A 15,467-nucleotide genomic window follows, 5' to 3' on the forward strand; every position below is an offset into this window, starting at 1 on the left:
TAATAGTGAAAGATGCATTTCTAAGGGACACATTGGATCTCCTGTGGGAAGGGTAAACATTGTCTGTCAATGTTCTTTTACTGCAAGATAATACTCCATGGCACAAAGCTAAAAAAAAAAAGTCCTGGAATGGTTCCAATCATGTGACAGAGTTTTCAGCTTACTGCAATGGCCTCCCCAGCCAGCATGGCTCAATCTAATAAAGCATCTGTCAAAATAAGCTATCTGGAGTAGACAACAAGTGTCAGCTAATTTGTAACACCCATATACAGCAGAAGTCAAAATGAAAGGGGTTGTCTCACGAGAGATATTTATGGCACACCTGAATGATGTGGGTCCCACTTCTAGCTCTTGCAACTGTCTTCAGAATGTGGTTTTCCTGACCCCCCCCCCCCCATGGCTAGAGTCCAACCACTTGTGAGAGAGGTGGTGGTCCATGTGCTGGGTCATTAAAGGAGTTTTCCCTCGATTAAAAGTTCATTTCAATACATAAAGCTTGGAATAATAATAATTTCCACAATTGGATGTGTTTAAATAAAATGTTCCTGTGCCAAGATAATCTTATAGATGTGCCCCTGCTGTGTACTGTGTAATGGCTTTGTCTAACTGTACAGAAACATGGCCTGATCATACCACAGCTCCTGGGCAGGGGAGGACGTAAAAGAGTATACAGATAACACAGCATTGGATCACAACTAATTCTGTGAGGTAAAACATTGCTAAAAAAAAGTGGAATGTTTTACCTCACAAAAAGAATCATCTGTGATCCCCGGCTGTCCTGTCTGTACACTCTTTTGCTTCCTTCCCTGCCCAGGAGCTGTGGTATGACCAGGCCATGTTCCTGTACAGTTAGACACAGTCATTACACAGTACACAGCAGGGGCACATTTATAAGATTATCTCAGCACAGGAACATTTTATTTAAACACATCCAATTGTGGAAATTAATATTATTCCAAGAGCTATTGATCAAAATCAACTTTCCTTCATGGGATAAGTTCCAAATTCAGAAGCAAGTTTTAAATCCTATGGATATGCCATAAATGTCTCTCATAAGACAAACCCTTGTGAAATTATCCAATCATTTGTGGTTTATAAAGTCATTATTAGATTAAATCACTGAATAAAGTGCTCCTTCATGTAGGCCTAATTCACACGTTTATGCTTATTGTGCATCTGTTTTTCATGCACATCATTAGAAACAGAAGACGGCCTAAGAATGGGTGTCCCGACTGTCTCCAACCAACTGTTTTTAGTAAATCACAAATTCCACTCAAGTGGTGCCCATTTTTATTCTCCAGGACACATAAACTCGAATGGTTGAGTTTAATTTCTTCTCCCTAAGTGCATTTTAGACTCTGAAACATTGAACTTTAGTTTCCATAGTCTTGACCATTTTTCTTTAATTAAAGCTTAAAGGGCACCTGTCACCCCGTTTTTTCGGTATGAGATAAAAATACTGTTAAATAGGGCCTGAGCTGAGCATTACAATAGTGTAGTTTGTGTACCCCGATTCCCCACCTATGCTGCCGAAATACGTTACCGAAGTAGTCGTTTTCGCCTGTCAATCAGGCTGGTCAGGTCAAAAGGGTGTGGTGTCCTCCCCCAGATCTTGCGTAGTTTTCCGTTGGTGGCGTAGTGGTGTGCGCATGTCCAAGGTCCAGAATCCTCTGCCAGGGGATTTCAAAGAGCGCGGTGTCCGTTATTGCATTGGTGATCGGTGGGCGCGGCCATCTTCCTTTGGCCGCGCGTGCGCAGAAGCGGCGCTGTGCTGGCCGCGACGCTCTGCTGGCCGCGGCTTCAGGAAAATGGCCGCGGGATGCCGCGCGTGCGCAGATGGATATCGCGGCGGCCATTTTCCTGAAGCCGCGGCCAGCAGAGCGTCGCGGCCAGCACAGCGCCGCTTCTGCGCACGCGCGGCCAAAGGAAGATGGCCGCGCCCACCGATCACCAATGCAATAACGGACACCGCGCTCTTTGAAATCCCCTGGCAGAGGATTCTGGACCTTGGACATGCGCACACCACTACGCCACCAACGGAAAACTACGCAAGATCTGGGGGAGGACACCACACCCTTTTGACCTGACCAGCCTGATTGACAGGCGAAAACGACTACTTCGGTAACGTATTTCGGCAGCATAGGTGGGGAATCGGGGTACACAAACTACACTATTGTAATGCTCAGCTCAGGCCCTATTTAACAGTATTTTTATCTCATACCGAAAAAACGGGGTGACAGGTTCCCTTTAATCATTTTCCATGTGCAGACAGTTCCAGGAATATCGTCCCCATTACACACAATTGTGTCATCAGTAACATTACTTCTATCATGGACGTTAGAGATTCTGAAACCGCAAGTTCACCTAAAACATCAAAATCCACTGGAGCTGAATCCTTAGCAGAGGTAACATTGTGCCCCAAGATATTATGATATTGAAAGCCACCATCTAAAATTACTGACTAAAGGCGCCATTCAAATGGTCGTCGACAGCATTATTTCTATACATATAGGCTCCAGTGTAAAAAAAAAAAAAAGGGAGAAGGCCATTTTAGATAATAATGGCATATCTACAGTAATGCCAGTTATGGTGGTTTATTACCAGTGTCCTGCTGCTAAAGCTGCTATTGCTCTTTTTACCATTCAGTTCTTCATTTTTACCCTAAGGCTGTGTGCACACGTTGCGTTTTTTTCGCTTTTTTTTGCTATAAAAACGCATACATTATGCATCCCATCATTTAGAATGCATTCCGCAATTTTTGTGCACATGATGCGTTTTTTTCTACAAAAAAAACGCATTGCGGTAAAAAACGCAGCATGTTCATTAATTTTTACGGATTTTTCACGTTTTTCCTGCTATTTAATGCATTGGGAAGCTCTGGAAAAAAAGCATCAAAAACGCACAAAAAACGCATCAAAAACAAAAAAACGCATGTGGATTTCTTGCAGAAAATGTCCGGTTTTGCTCAGGAAATTTCTGCAAGAAATCCTGAACGTTTGCACATAGCCTTAATGTTTGACCATGCTGGTCAGTTTGTACCCTCTCTGTACTAAGGTTTGGACTCTGTTCATCTCTGTTTCTGACTCTGACTTTTTACATTGTTTTACCTTTTCCATTGGTGTTTTGTTTTGTCATTTCATTGGTTATTTCTCATAGTTATGAGACATAACCGCTCACCCCATGTACTATGCATTGGTTCTGTTCATGTTACCTAGAAAACTAGGTACTGGAAAACCTCCCTTCTTAGGGCTATCATGGTACCAAAGCCCAAACAGAAGTTACAAAGAAAATTTGTCATCCTATAAGCCCAATATGGCATTCTGTTTAATTCTTTGATTTTATTAGCATTTAAAAGGGTGGTCCGAACCGAAAATGTATTTTAATACTAAATCTCTATTTATGTCATAATCCAATCTTTTTACTTATACACTTTAATTAAAAAGTCTCTCACTATTCTTCTCAGTGCAGTGACAATGCGCTCTCTTGCCGACTCGGATGAGAAGTGACGAGCCAGTAAGAGAACGCACATTCAGGGCTCATTGTAAGGATCTAATAAGTGAGCAGAGACCAGCAACTCACTTGCAGAGACAGCTCTGGTTGTTCCCATTCAATGTACACCGTCCATCACGTCTCATCAGAGCCAACAAGAGAGTGCACTGTCACTGTGCACTTTAAAAAAAAAAAAAAAGCATAGTGACAAGCTCCTACTGAGCATCCATTGGCATAGACGTCCGACGCATGATCAGTAGACCCGGGACTAGCCCAGCCCCTGAAAATAATGCTTCATTTCAGGGTGGGTTCAGAGGCTGCAGCATGCACTGTGATTCTCGTTGTCACACAGGAAGTAAAAAAACAGTTAGCGAGCAAACAATAGGGGCTTTTAATTAGGGTATATTAGAAAAAAGATTAGATTATGGCATTAAATAGAGATTTCGGATTAAAATAAATTTTAGTTTCAGACTCAGTCAGTCAATAAAGTTTAAACATATTTCCAAAGTTATATATTATAATAAAAACTATGCCAAGCTGTGTTATTACCTTTAACTATCTTTTCCAAAAAAATTAAGACTTTGGGGACCTAACTAAATAGCTAAGCTCTATCTGAGTCTATATCTGTGCACTTTCCCAGTATTGTGAATGACTGACGGACTGAATCTTATATATACTGATGAAGTCTGCAGGCCTCCTCCGTGGAGCCTAAATCATGGCCACTCAATACACGTCTCTGCTTCTTCTCACTGGATCAGTAGGGACACGGACGGCTCCTCACCGATTTTAGCATAGAAAGAACAGAGTGTTTCTAATATATGAAATCTACAATGGTAGAAAGAGAACATTTAAAGTATAGGGAAATGGATCAATATACAGTACAAGAGGTGTACTTGTGTTCACATGAAATAAAATGACGCAGCTCTTTTAGATTTATGTTCTATTCAGTCAATATGTCCAATCATTTACCTTTATCATTCATCATCTATTTCATCCCTCCAACAAGTCAAACACGGCTTTTATCTTCCACAGCTGCTGGATTGTGCATAATTTACCTGAGCCAGGTGTTAGCTGATCCTGCTCCCATACAGTGCATGACTTTGATGTATCCTCTCAATATAAACTAATCTATACAAATATCCAGACTCATTTATGTTCATATTGTGCTTAAAGCGACAGTTGACACTTTTATGAGCTTTACCCCCCCCCTCCCCGGTCTGGCCTTGGGTATAAAGACTTTTAATTTTCTGTTAAAACTATCATAGTAATGTAATAATGCATTATGTCCTATCTGTGGCAAAATATCCTTGATGACTAAAATGTGGGTATGACATCAGAATCACTGAAGGGAATCACTAATGTTCACAACAGCACAACAATTGCTCATCAGTAGACATGTTCATCAACATGTTCGCTTTAAAGGGAACCCGTCATGTCTGATAACACTATTAACCTGCAGATATAGGGTTAATCTGCAGGTTAATAGCATTATGAAGGTGCTCGGCCACTGAATGGAAAATAAGAAGCATAGGAGAAAATTAACTTTATTTTTCGTAGGAGCCACCGGCTTTCAGTCATGTAGGAGGGCCCTGGAGCAATTACAAGCACTGAGAGCATTGGCTGTAGGCACATCCTAGCACTGACTAACAACTCGTTCTGTACTGGTGCACTACTAAGCCGGCTGTCAGTGCCAGGGCGTGCTTACAGCTGCCGCTCTCGGTGCTGGGGGCGGTGACTGCCATTGCTCCGGGCCACACCTGCATGACTGAAAGCCAGCGGCCCCAGGAGAAATAAAATTCATTGTCTTCCGAGTGCCACACTTTCAGCACTGTGGCCGGGCACCTTCATAACACTATTAACCTGCAGATTAATCCCTATATCTCCAGATTAACACTATTACCAGACATGACAGGCTCTATTTAAAGGGTTATTCCCAAAATTTCAAGGGCAATAATTTTAAAAGAATCAGTCATCAAGTTTTTGCCACCTAATCTAAGATCAGCATAATGTAAGGGCAGGGACCCTGATTGCAGTGATGTTTTACTTACTGGGCTGCTTAGCGAAGGTTAATCAGCTTAAGGAGATTATCACTAGAGGACCAGTAAACCTGCTGCTAGATAGTCATGCATAATCATGAGCTTTGTTTAACCCCGCCCCTACCACTGATAGGCCGTTTTCTGTGTCTCTGTGCATGGGCAGAAAGCTGCCAATCAGTGGTTTGGGCGGGGTTATACAAATTTCAACATTCAGATAACTGCTAGATCTGCCGAAGATAAAAGTGGTGTTATCAAAATGACAGTAAGCAGTCCAGTAAGTGACACACTGGAATCAGGGTCTCTGCCCATACATTATGCTGCTCTTAGATCAGGTAGCAAAAACCTGGTGACAGTTTCCCTTTAATAGAGGATAACTTGATGGTCCATCTTGAATGAAGAGGAGTTGTACATGCCTGACCTCTGCTCTGCTCCACTCATTGCCATTGAGACTTTCTGATAAAGTGAGATTTGTACTTGTCTCTTTCTGGCAGTCTCGTACACCTAATTTTCAGGGTTCCAGAAACCCAATATCAGCATTGCAGTGAGTCTCACTGTTTGGCCCCACAGCAGTCAGCAAGTTATCTCTTATGCTGTAAATAATTTGTGACTCTTTGAATAACCCTTTAAGGCCGATGTCCTATTCTCCATGCATATATTTCAAATCTGCATACTTTGTCATACATGTTATGTTTGATAAACAAATATCTGAATAATCGACAATTCAAAGTCAAGTGAAAAAACAACATGTCCTAACAATAAAACAATTTTTTAAAACTTTTTTTGTCTATTTTTGTTTTTTTTCTGTACCCTTTAAATTCCCTTAAAGGGAATCTGTGACCATGTTTTTTTACTATAATCTTTGAACAGCATAATGTAGTAGCTGAGACACAGATTTCATGGACGTGTCACTTATTAAGCTGTGGCTCTTGGTTCCATACAGTGAAGGTTTTATCACCAGGAGATTATCACTGCTTGGACCACCATTCGAGTCCTGAACTGACCACTCCCCCTCCTCTGATAATCACTTCATTGTCAATAGACAATGGACACAGTAAGCTGTGGTGTGGGCAGGGGCAGCTTTCTGAGCTCTGCTACATGCTACATCTAAAAACTCTGATTGTGTCAGAACGGCTGCACCCAGAAAACTAAGTGACATATTGTTGTAATTAGGCTTTCTTTTCCTACATTGTGTTTCTCTCAAATGAGGTAGCAAAAACCTGCTGAAAAAATCCCCTTAAAAAACAACTTTATTTTAGCCTTGGGATCCTTTAAACAAATGGCCGATCATGTCATACAGTAAATGCATGGGTTAGGTCCACCAGAGTTAAAGCTTCTCTTTGATAACAGTGTGCCTTGGCAATGAGTGGCAAAACAGTGCATAGTTTACTGCAAATTGCTGCAGTTTCAAAGTAAGTACAGGTGAAAAGTACAGTTGAAAAGTACAGATGAAAAATACAGGGGAAAAGTACAGGTGAAAAGTACAGGTGAAAAATACAGGTGGAAAGTACAGGTGGAAAGTACAGGTGGAAAGTACAGGTAAAAACACTGCAACTGTACTTGCTGTGGATCCCAAGCAATCCCTTGTAAACCGCTTCCAGTTGTGAACTGCGGTTCTCGGGTCCATAGCACGCCACTGCCCATATCCTCAATGCGTGAGCCCAGGATTATACAACAACATCTTTGAACTTCTACACCTATATCTTTAATGCCATTTGAAAAGGTGTATTTCAATAACAGCAAATATTAAGTACACTGAATGCACTCTTTATCTATGGCAATCAACCCGATTCTTCAGGACACAGCTAGATCCCAGGACCCCACCTTCCTAGTATGAGAATGGATGACTCTCCTTCCACAACCATTACGAAATGCGAGAGCGGTGAAACAGGTCATGCACTGCTTTCCGCTGAGTCTACCTAGTTACTTGGGTAAAATAATAATACATTTTATCAGCACGCAGGATCAGACATGTACCGGCCTTGGAAATATATGTCTTTAATATTCAAGGATACAGTTGGGAAGGGATGCACCACTCCTGGGTTATTTGGCCTGTACATTGAACAAAAATGTGGTTAAGTTACAATATACAGTATCGATCAAAAGGTTGGTCACATTTGTCCATTCAATGGTTCTGGTTCATATTGGAATGTGCACATTATAGATTAAGACTGAGGGCAGCAAAACCACAAAAATACAGGAGTGCAGAACCATGTGTGAAACTAACCAGAACATGTGTGAAGCCTTAGATTACCCAAAGCTCGCCCCTTTTACACTGATGATAGCTCTCCACACTCTTGGCTTTCGGTCAAGCAGCTTCATCAGATAGTCACCTGGAATGTCTGGCCAACAGTCTTGAAGGAGTTCCCAGAGGCGCTGTCTCATCTCGGCTGTCCTACTCATCCCAAACGATCTAAATTGTGTTGTAGTCAGGCAATTGCCGAGGCCATCTCATCTGACGCAGCACTCCATTCATCTCCTTCTTGGTCACATAGCCCTAACACAACTTTGTGGTGTGTTTAGGTCACTGTCCTGTTGCAACAACAAATGGTGGTCCCAGTAAGTGTAAATCAGATGTGGTGGCATATTGTTGCAGAATGCTGTGGCAGCCATGTTGGGTGAGTGTGCCTTCAATTTGGAACAAATGCCACCAGGAAAGCTCCCCACACCATTACACCTCCTCTTTCTCCATGTTCCACGGTGGGAACCACAGATGTAGTTATTCACCTTTTCTGTGTCTTTCAAAAACATTACAGTTAGTGCAAAAAAATGTCAGATTTTGACTCCTCAGACCACAGTACAGATTTCCACGTGTCTAATGTCAAGTCCTTGTGTTGGTTGGTTCTTCGTCTAGTTCACGGTCCTCAGTAGTGACTTCTATGCAGCAATAAAGGCCTGCTTGCTGCAGTCTCCTCCAGACTGTTAACATTGAGATGTGTCTGTGCATCATTTATTATGAGGGCTGTAATCAGACGTTCTATCAATTTGTGGTTTCTTCTTCTTATCCTCAGCAGCAGAGGTAATTCCTGGTTTTCCTTTCCTATGACGGTTCTCATGAAAGCCAGTTTCATCATATCAATTAGTGGTTTTCATGACTACTCAAGGATACCTTCAAGGTTCTAGCAATTTTCCTAATTTACCTTTATGGCTTAAAGTAATGATGGACTGCTGTTTCTCCTTAGTTTGGTGGTTCTCGCCATATTTTGCCTCTGAACATTTGTGGACTCGGGCTCAGCAGTGTATGGAACTGTATAACAACACTGTCCATGAAAAACACACAAGATGGTCGCAAACGCTTTCTGAAGGCTGGTGATCCTACACATGAACTCTTGACGAGGCACACCATACCTGTTCATCGGATGCCATTCCAGAATTACCTGATGAAACTGGTTGAGAGACGGGTAAGGATTCTTTCACATGACCAATTTCTCCATATACGTGGTCAGACTGGTCAGACTTTAATCAAGTTGGATCAGACTGGCATCAGATTTTCTCATAAGTGGAGAGAAAAAAGAAGTTTCTCCACCTTGCTCTTTTTATTAGTCTGTCCAGATCAGATCACGCTTGGAAGTCATTTGAGTACGGTCTGATTTATTTCACAGACCCATAGACTTGCATTCAGGGCCGGCGTCAGCACCCGGCGTACCCGGGCAAGTGCTGGGGCCCTGGCGAGACAGGGGGGCCCATTCAGGGCCGGCGTAAGGGGCAGGCAGCTGCCTGGGGCCCCCGCTCCCCCAGGGGCCCTCAGCTAGCGCCACATCACGCAGCCGCTATGGGGCCCCTGTGAGGCAGGGGGACCCACCTGTCGCCAGCACCAACTCCCCCGCCGCCGCATTGAACTATACCGGCGTCTGCCGGTAAAGTTCAAAGCAAATGATGGAGGAGAGAGCGTCACCTGACGCTCCCTCTCCCATCATTCCACACTCTGCCTCTGACGCTGCGGGTGCGCGATGACGTCATCGCGCACTTGCTGTGTGTCAGGCAGTGCAGCGGCAGCCGCCGAGACCGGAGCAGGGAGCAGCGTGGGCACGTTGAGAGGTGAGGAGTGTGTATTTTTTTTTCTGACTATAACAGTGAGTACTGGACTATGGGGCCATTCTTGGGGGGAGGGGGGCTGTGCTGTATACTACATGGCTGTGTTATATACTACGTGGGCTGTGCTATATACTATATGGGCTGTTATATGCTATGTGGGCTGTGCTATATACTGTACTACATGGCTGTTCTATATACAGTGCCCGCAAAAAAAATCTTTACAAGTTCAATGAAACCACAAAATCTTAATATTCAAGTGGATTCAAGTGTTTTATTGTGGATATTTTATTACAATTAGTATTTTGTCATGTCACCCTTACATTTTATCACCATCTGCAGTCGTTTAGGCATGGATTCAGCAAGGCTGGCTAAGGCTAGTTTCACACTAGCGTTTGTAGATGCTGTGGAGGGCTGCGGACTTCCTCCGTGAAGCCCTGCCCTCGGCCGCACCTCCGCCGCTAGCTCCGCCTACTTCTGCATGCGGCCTGCGTACCTATCTTTAACATTAGGTAAGCATGTCGTGCGGCTGTATGCGGATGTGTCCGCATGCGTCGTTTTGACGATGCGGAAAAAAAAAGAAATTGCTACAAGCTGCGTTCTACGCTAGTCGCCGCATCGTCAAAATGACGCATGCGGAAGCATCCGCATACAGCAGCACGACCTGCGTACCTAATGTTAAAGATAGGTACGCAGGCCGCATGCCGGCCGCATGCAGAGGTAGGCGGAGCTAGAGGCGGAGGTGCGGCCGAGGGCGGGGCTTCATGGAGGAAGTCCGCAGCCCTCCGCAGCTCCTACAAACGCAAATGTGAAACCGGCGTAAGTATGTGGAGTCCATGTTTACCCACAGTGTCTTCAGTACCTCCTTTAGATTGTTGATGTTGCTGCGTTGCTGGTGACACGGTACTCAGACGACGCACAACCTTTGAGCCTCCCCTGACCAGCCTGAAAGTGCTTTCATCACTAAACATCACTTTCTTACGTGGGCCGTGTTACATACTATGTGGCTGTGCTATATACTATATGGGCTGTTATATGCTACGTGGGCTGTGCTATATACTATGTGGCTGTGCTATATACTATATGGGCTGTTATATGCTACGTGGGCTGTGTTATATACTACGTGGGCTGTGCTATATACTATATGGGCTGTTATATGCTACGTGGGCTGTGCTATATACTACATGGCTGTTCTATATACTACGTGGGCCGTGTTATATACTACGTGTGCTGTGTTATATACTATATGGGCTGTGCTATATACTACGTGGCTGTGTTATATGCTACGTGGGCTGTTATATACTACATGGCTGTGTTATATGCTACGTGGCTGTGTTATATACTACGTGGGCTGTGTTATATACTACATGGCTAGTGTATGTGCGATCATGAATCGTGGTATGTGTTAAAGGGGGGGCCCACTGTGACTCTTTCTCCTGGGGCCCTAAAAAACCTGGAGCCGGCCCTGCTTGCATTGCCCATTTTGATCTGACCCCTCGGATGAATATTGGACAGGTCTCCAATTTTTTCCGTGGACCACTCAGTCCGAGGAAGAAAAAGGGACTTGTGTACATTGCCGAAGGATGTCATTGGTAGGAGAGTTATCCCTGAAAACCACGGATCGCACTCTTACAACAAAATTGGCCATGTGCACGAGCCCTGAGAGGGGGCTACTTTTAGGAATGTAGAGGTACACACATATTCTGGGTTGTTTCTTTACTTCTTCTTTACATACGTCCTCATTCCTGGCTCTGCTGCCTCCAGCCTGAATCTACAATGTGCATATGCTTATATGAACAAGGAAACCATTACACGAGAAGATGTCTCCGACCTTTTCACCGGCACAGTATATGGCAAAATAATACCCAGGAAAAATTGCGAATCAATAAACACCAGTCCCCATTTTTGTACAAGTCAAATAACGCTGAAGCCGCGTAGCTCTCCCCAAGTGTAAGCTTGAATATTAAATTAATATATTTCCATGGCCGTTACATGACACCGCAGTATTAACAAAACCCTATGGTATAATAAGGCATGACAAATAAGCCGGCAGAAATCTCAGTGCAGTCACTTACACAAGGTCAGCGATATTCCATGTCTTCAGATGGAGCAGCATGTATGAGGAATATGCTGGGTATGCAAATATACCTTAATTAGTGCACCAGGAGTGTGGATATTAACTAGTGCTTAAAGGTACGGGACAATGTGCTATTAGACGGATCTGGAGGACGGTATGCCATTTATAGCTTGGGTTTGGTTATAATATATCATGCACTTATAGTAGAGCTGAGTTTGTCACATATAAGAAATGCTGAGTATGTTGTGTGTCAGTATGTCCATCTTTTTTTTCATTCAATTTAGGACTAGACATTGTGGCGTGCCAAATTATTTATTGTGTGCAGCCAACAAATAAGATCTAATTGCAGCATGTAATACAGACTTCAAGGGCTCGTTCACATCGGACAAGTGCTATTCGATGTTTTAAAGGATAGCACTTGGACCAATGTCATACTATGGGGCAGTGCTGATGCAAAATATTTCTGACTTTCAGACTCTGTCAGTAGAACAAGTTAAACCTAATGCCACTTATTCAAGTCTATGAGAGTGTGCAAAACATCCGGCTGCACTCGGATGACATCTGAGTGCCGTCTAATTTCCGCCGTCTGACAGAAAGCAGAAGATGGAGACATTTTGTCCTCCATCTTCTCCTCACAGTGTGCTCCGATTCTCTCATCCGAGAGAACCAGATCAAACTCTGATCCGAGTGTCATTTGCATAATCAGCCCGATTCTCTCCATATAATAAAATCCAACCTTTCCAAATCTATTTTGCCGCACATACAGAAGGCCACTGGGAAAGTGCTGCAAGGAGTTAAATAATGGATCCAGCTCTGCTACATCTGTATGTAACAACCATGAAGATTGTTTACTAATCCTAAAGAAGAGTAACTTCCTTTCTTATTTTATATGGCAGGTTCCATATTGCACAGCCACCATGGACTTTACATTAATGTGCTGGGTAAGCTTTCACCAGCAATGTAAATGCATCGCCCCGCTCCCATAGAAATGGATAAGCTTAGAGGACAATGTCTGCACTGTGCGCAGAGCGTCTCCGCTATAATGTGACAGCGATCCAGCGTTTATACCGCCTGCAGCACACAGGCGTGACTGGCATGTAAGAGCCAGGTCTCAGCACTGCTAATGGCACAGCTACATGTCCTAGCCTGACCCACAAGTTGTGGGTATAAAACCCAACAGTGTGAACAGCGGCCGATCTATACCGCCCAGTACTGACTGTAATCACAGATACATGCAAACACTGTGCTGCCATTCCACAGGGAGGGGGATGTGACTGCACGGCGCAGATGGTATTGCTAGGGGATTTTACATCTATAGGACTCATGTGTGCAGAAGGCTGCAGAAGACAATTACCACCATACTTGGCATTCACTGGCACTTTGGGATCTCATTTTTTTTTCACCAGCACCAGCTATGATGAAAACCCCCCATAGAAATATGGGCAATCGGGGGTCTTCAGACCCGTTGGCCAGAGGATAGAATTGTAGGATCCATGAACAAGTCCAAAGAATATTGGGGGAAAAAAAAAAATAAAAAATATGTTCCAGACAACGAACATGATGACCTCTTGGGTCAAATACTGGATAGGAAGGATTGTTCAGGAGACTGATGAAAAGTAGATTTGACATGTTGGAGATTTCCAGCCGTGACTTGGAGGCTTTGGTTTGTATTTGGGTTTTACGGTGGATTGAAGAAAATCTATCTATCAAGAAGAGCACACAGAAATGGAAAAGGGCGGAGAACGGCGCGTTTCGCATGAAATCATCTGTGGCTCATATTTGGAAGCCTAGTCGGTCAACGCCATCCGGACATTACAATGTGCTCCCTGTGGCTCTCCATCTGATTAAGGACTACATCTCCCAGCATGACCATGTCTCAGGGCGTGATGAATGCTGTAGTCCGGCAGCAGCTTAAGGAACGGCGTACGGCAACTAACGGATATGTCACCTAGTCACGGCTTCAAAACACTAATTGAAAGCTAGCTGTAAGCAACAGGCATCTGTTACACTGTAATTATAGGTTGTGCGGTGCTGCAGGCGGCAGAGAGGATGACGAGGGAGGCGACTACCCTGACAGCAGCGTACACAATATATCCGAGCCCGCTCCTCCACATCAGGCAGCAAGAGCTGAACTTAGAAGGTGTATTTAAAGATGATGCTTCATATGGAGCCGATGATCTGGACGCATTCCGCTAATGAGCCAGCAGCGGGTGATGGGAGCCATTTAACCATCTCGTGGCCAAATGCCCCTCCAGGCACTGCAGCCGCATCGCATGGCACCATATGACATTAGCCAATCCGATACCATTTACAGGTGGCAGAAAAAAATACAAAGAGGAGATTAATAAAAACTGTACGGACGAAAGGAAAAGAACGTAGAAGAGTGAAGTTACACAGAGACACTGAAGTCCAGGAAGGTAGCTGCTAATGCAGCGCTGCTCGTTATCTATTAGATTGCAGTAATGGACACATAGATGATTGGGCGGATGTGGACAGTTCTCATTTATCGCTAGGACATCACGCCAAACCACAGGTAATGGCCAAAAATACCCACTATCTACTTCTCATCCGTTTCTGATATTTATCATTAATAGAAAAGGTTTCCAACATTTTTAATATACCTCATTTTTCACCATCCACAGGTGACAACCTCCCAATGATGGCCAAAAATACTGACTATCTACTTCTCATCTTTTTCTGATGGCCGTCACCATACCCACCAGGCTTCGGTAGGATTAGTCTGATCTGTCCCTGCCTCATGGCATTATCACCTGAGGAATAGACTCTGCCATGTAATAATAAAAAACAGCCCTAAAAATCAAATATTATTCAGAAACCATGAAAAATACAAAACAACCTGTAGCCTGGAGATGATGCCACCATGTTCCCCGGGCATTCCCCCATGCCAGCAGCGTGTCTGGGCACCTCTGGTGAGCAACAAGTACAGACTAAGCAGAGGGCTACTCACAGCACGGAGCTCCCGGGTGCGATCCTTCATCCTCACCCCTCACAGGGCGATCGGGCGATCTGGTCGGAGACGGGTGACAGATCTCTGCTGAAGCTCTCACCAGGGCTGGAGGACTCTCGGCGTCTATCGCTCCCACTGGCCGCTGCACATCGTATGGGGGAATATAGGTCAGCGGTCTGTGTGCACTCTGTGCTGTCACACTGGCTGCCCGCACATGCTGCGCTGGGTCGGACGCTACAGATGGATGACCTGCATGCTGCCCCTCTAGCACAAAGCCGACTCCGTGCAGCAATCACATCCCGTCTGCTGAGCCCCGGCTCTTCTCCTGCGATCACATCCTCCCCTCTCTTCCTCTCAGTCAGGGGATTGTGGGTAGAGGTGGGGCATCTGCTGCTGTGTGTGTGCAACAGTGTGTTCCTGAGGACTGACGCCTCTGTAGCCTGTGTGCACAGGACCTGATTTATGGCAGACGTCACTGGTCCTACACAGGCTGACACCTAGGAGCTGGCCATGGTGCTGAGCACCGACATGTCTGCATGCAAGGGACACACTGCAGCTGAGAGCACAGGAGAACAAGACTGTTACCATCCAGCCCCATCCATAGAAACAGGCACGGTGTCTACTGGGGAGATGCCAAAATCACAGTCACACAAAATCCAGTGCAAGAAAACCAGTGTAAATGGAAATAATAAAAGATCAGGTATGCTGCTGTAAAACAAAAATCATCAAATTGGAGATTGCAACTTTAAAGTGAACCTGTCACGTAAAAAACGCTATTAGCTTGCAGATATGCAGCATTAGAACCGGGTGTCAGAATCCGCTCAGTACTGGTGACTGAAGGCACGCCGGCCCACTGTAATGACTGAAA

General features: G+C 44.4%; 1 protein-coding gene across 5 annotated transcripts in view; it reads right to left on the bottom strand.

Moving 5' to 3' along the window:
- Positions 1-15,157, bottom strand: part of STX1A (syntaxin 1A) — a 210,105-nt gene extending 194,948 nt beyond the window's left edge. For 2 of the 5 annotated variants that reach the window (XR_013223734.1, XR_013223733.1), the window contains exon 1: positions 14,600-15,036. Coding sequence is in view for 1 of the 5 variants with exons in the window: in XM_077294526.1 (XP_077150641.1) it covers positions 14,600-14,629 (30 nt within the window). In the remaining 4 variants the exon portion in view is untranslated. Of the gene's footprint in view, positions 1-14,599 lie in introns of all 5 variants that reach the window. The other 3 variants (XR_013223732.1, XR_013223731.1, XM_077294526.1) reach the window with 2 other exon arrangements.
- Between the last annotated feature and the right edge of the window lie 310 nt (positions 15,158-15,467).

Source organism: Ranitomeya variabilis, chromosome 3 (assembly GCF_051348905.1).
Source record: "Ranitomeya variabilis isolate aRanVar5 chromosome 3, aRanVar5.hap1, whole genome shotgun sequence".
Lineage (NCBI taxonomy): Eukaryota > Metazoa > Chordata > Amphibia > Anura > Dendrobatidae > Ranitomeya > Ranitomeya variabilis.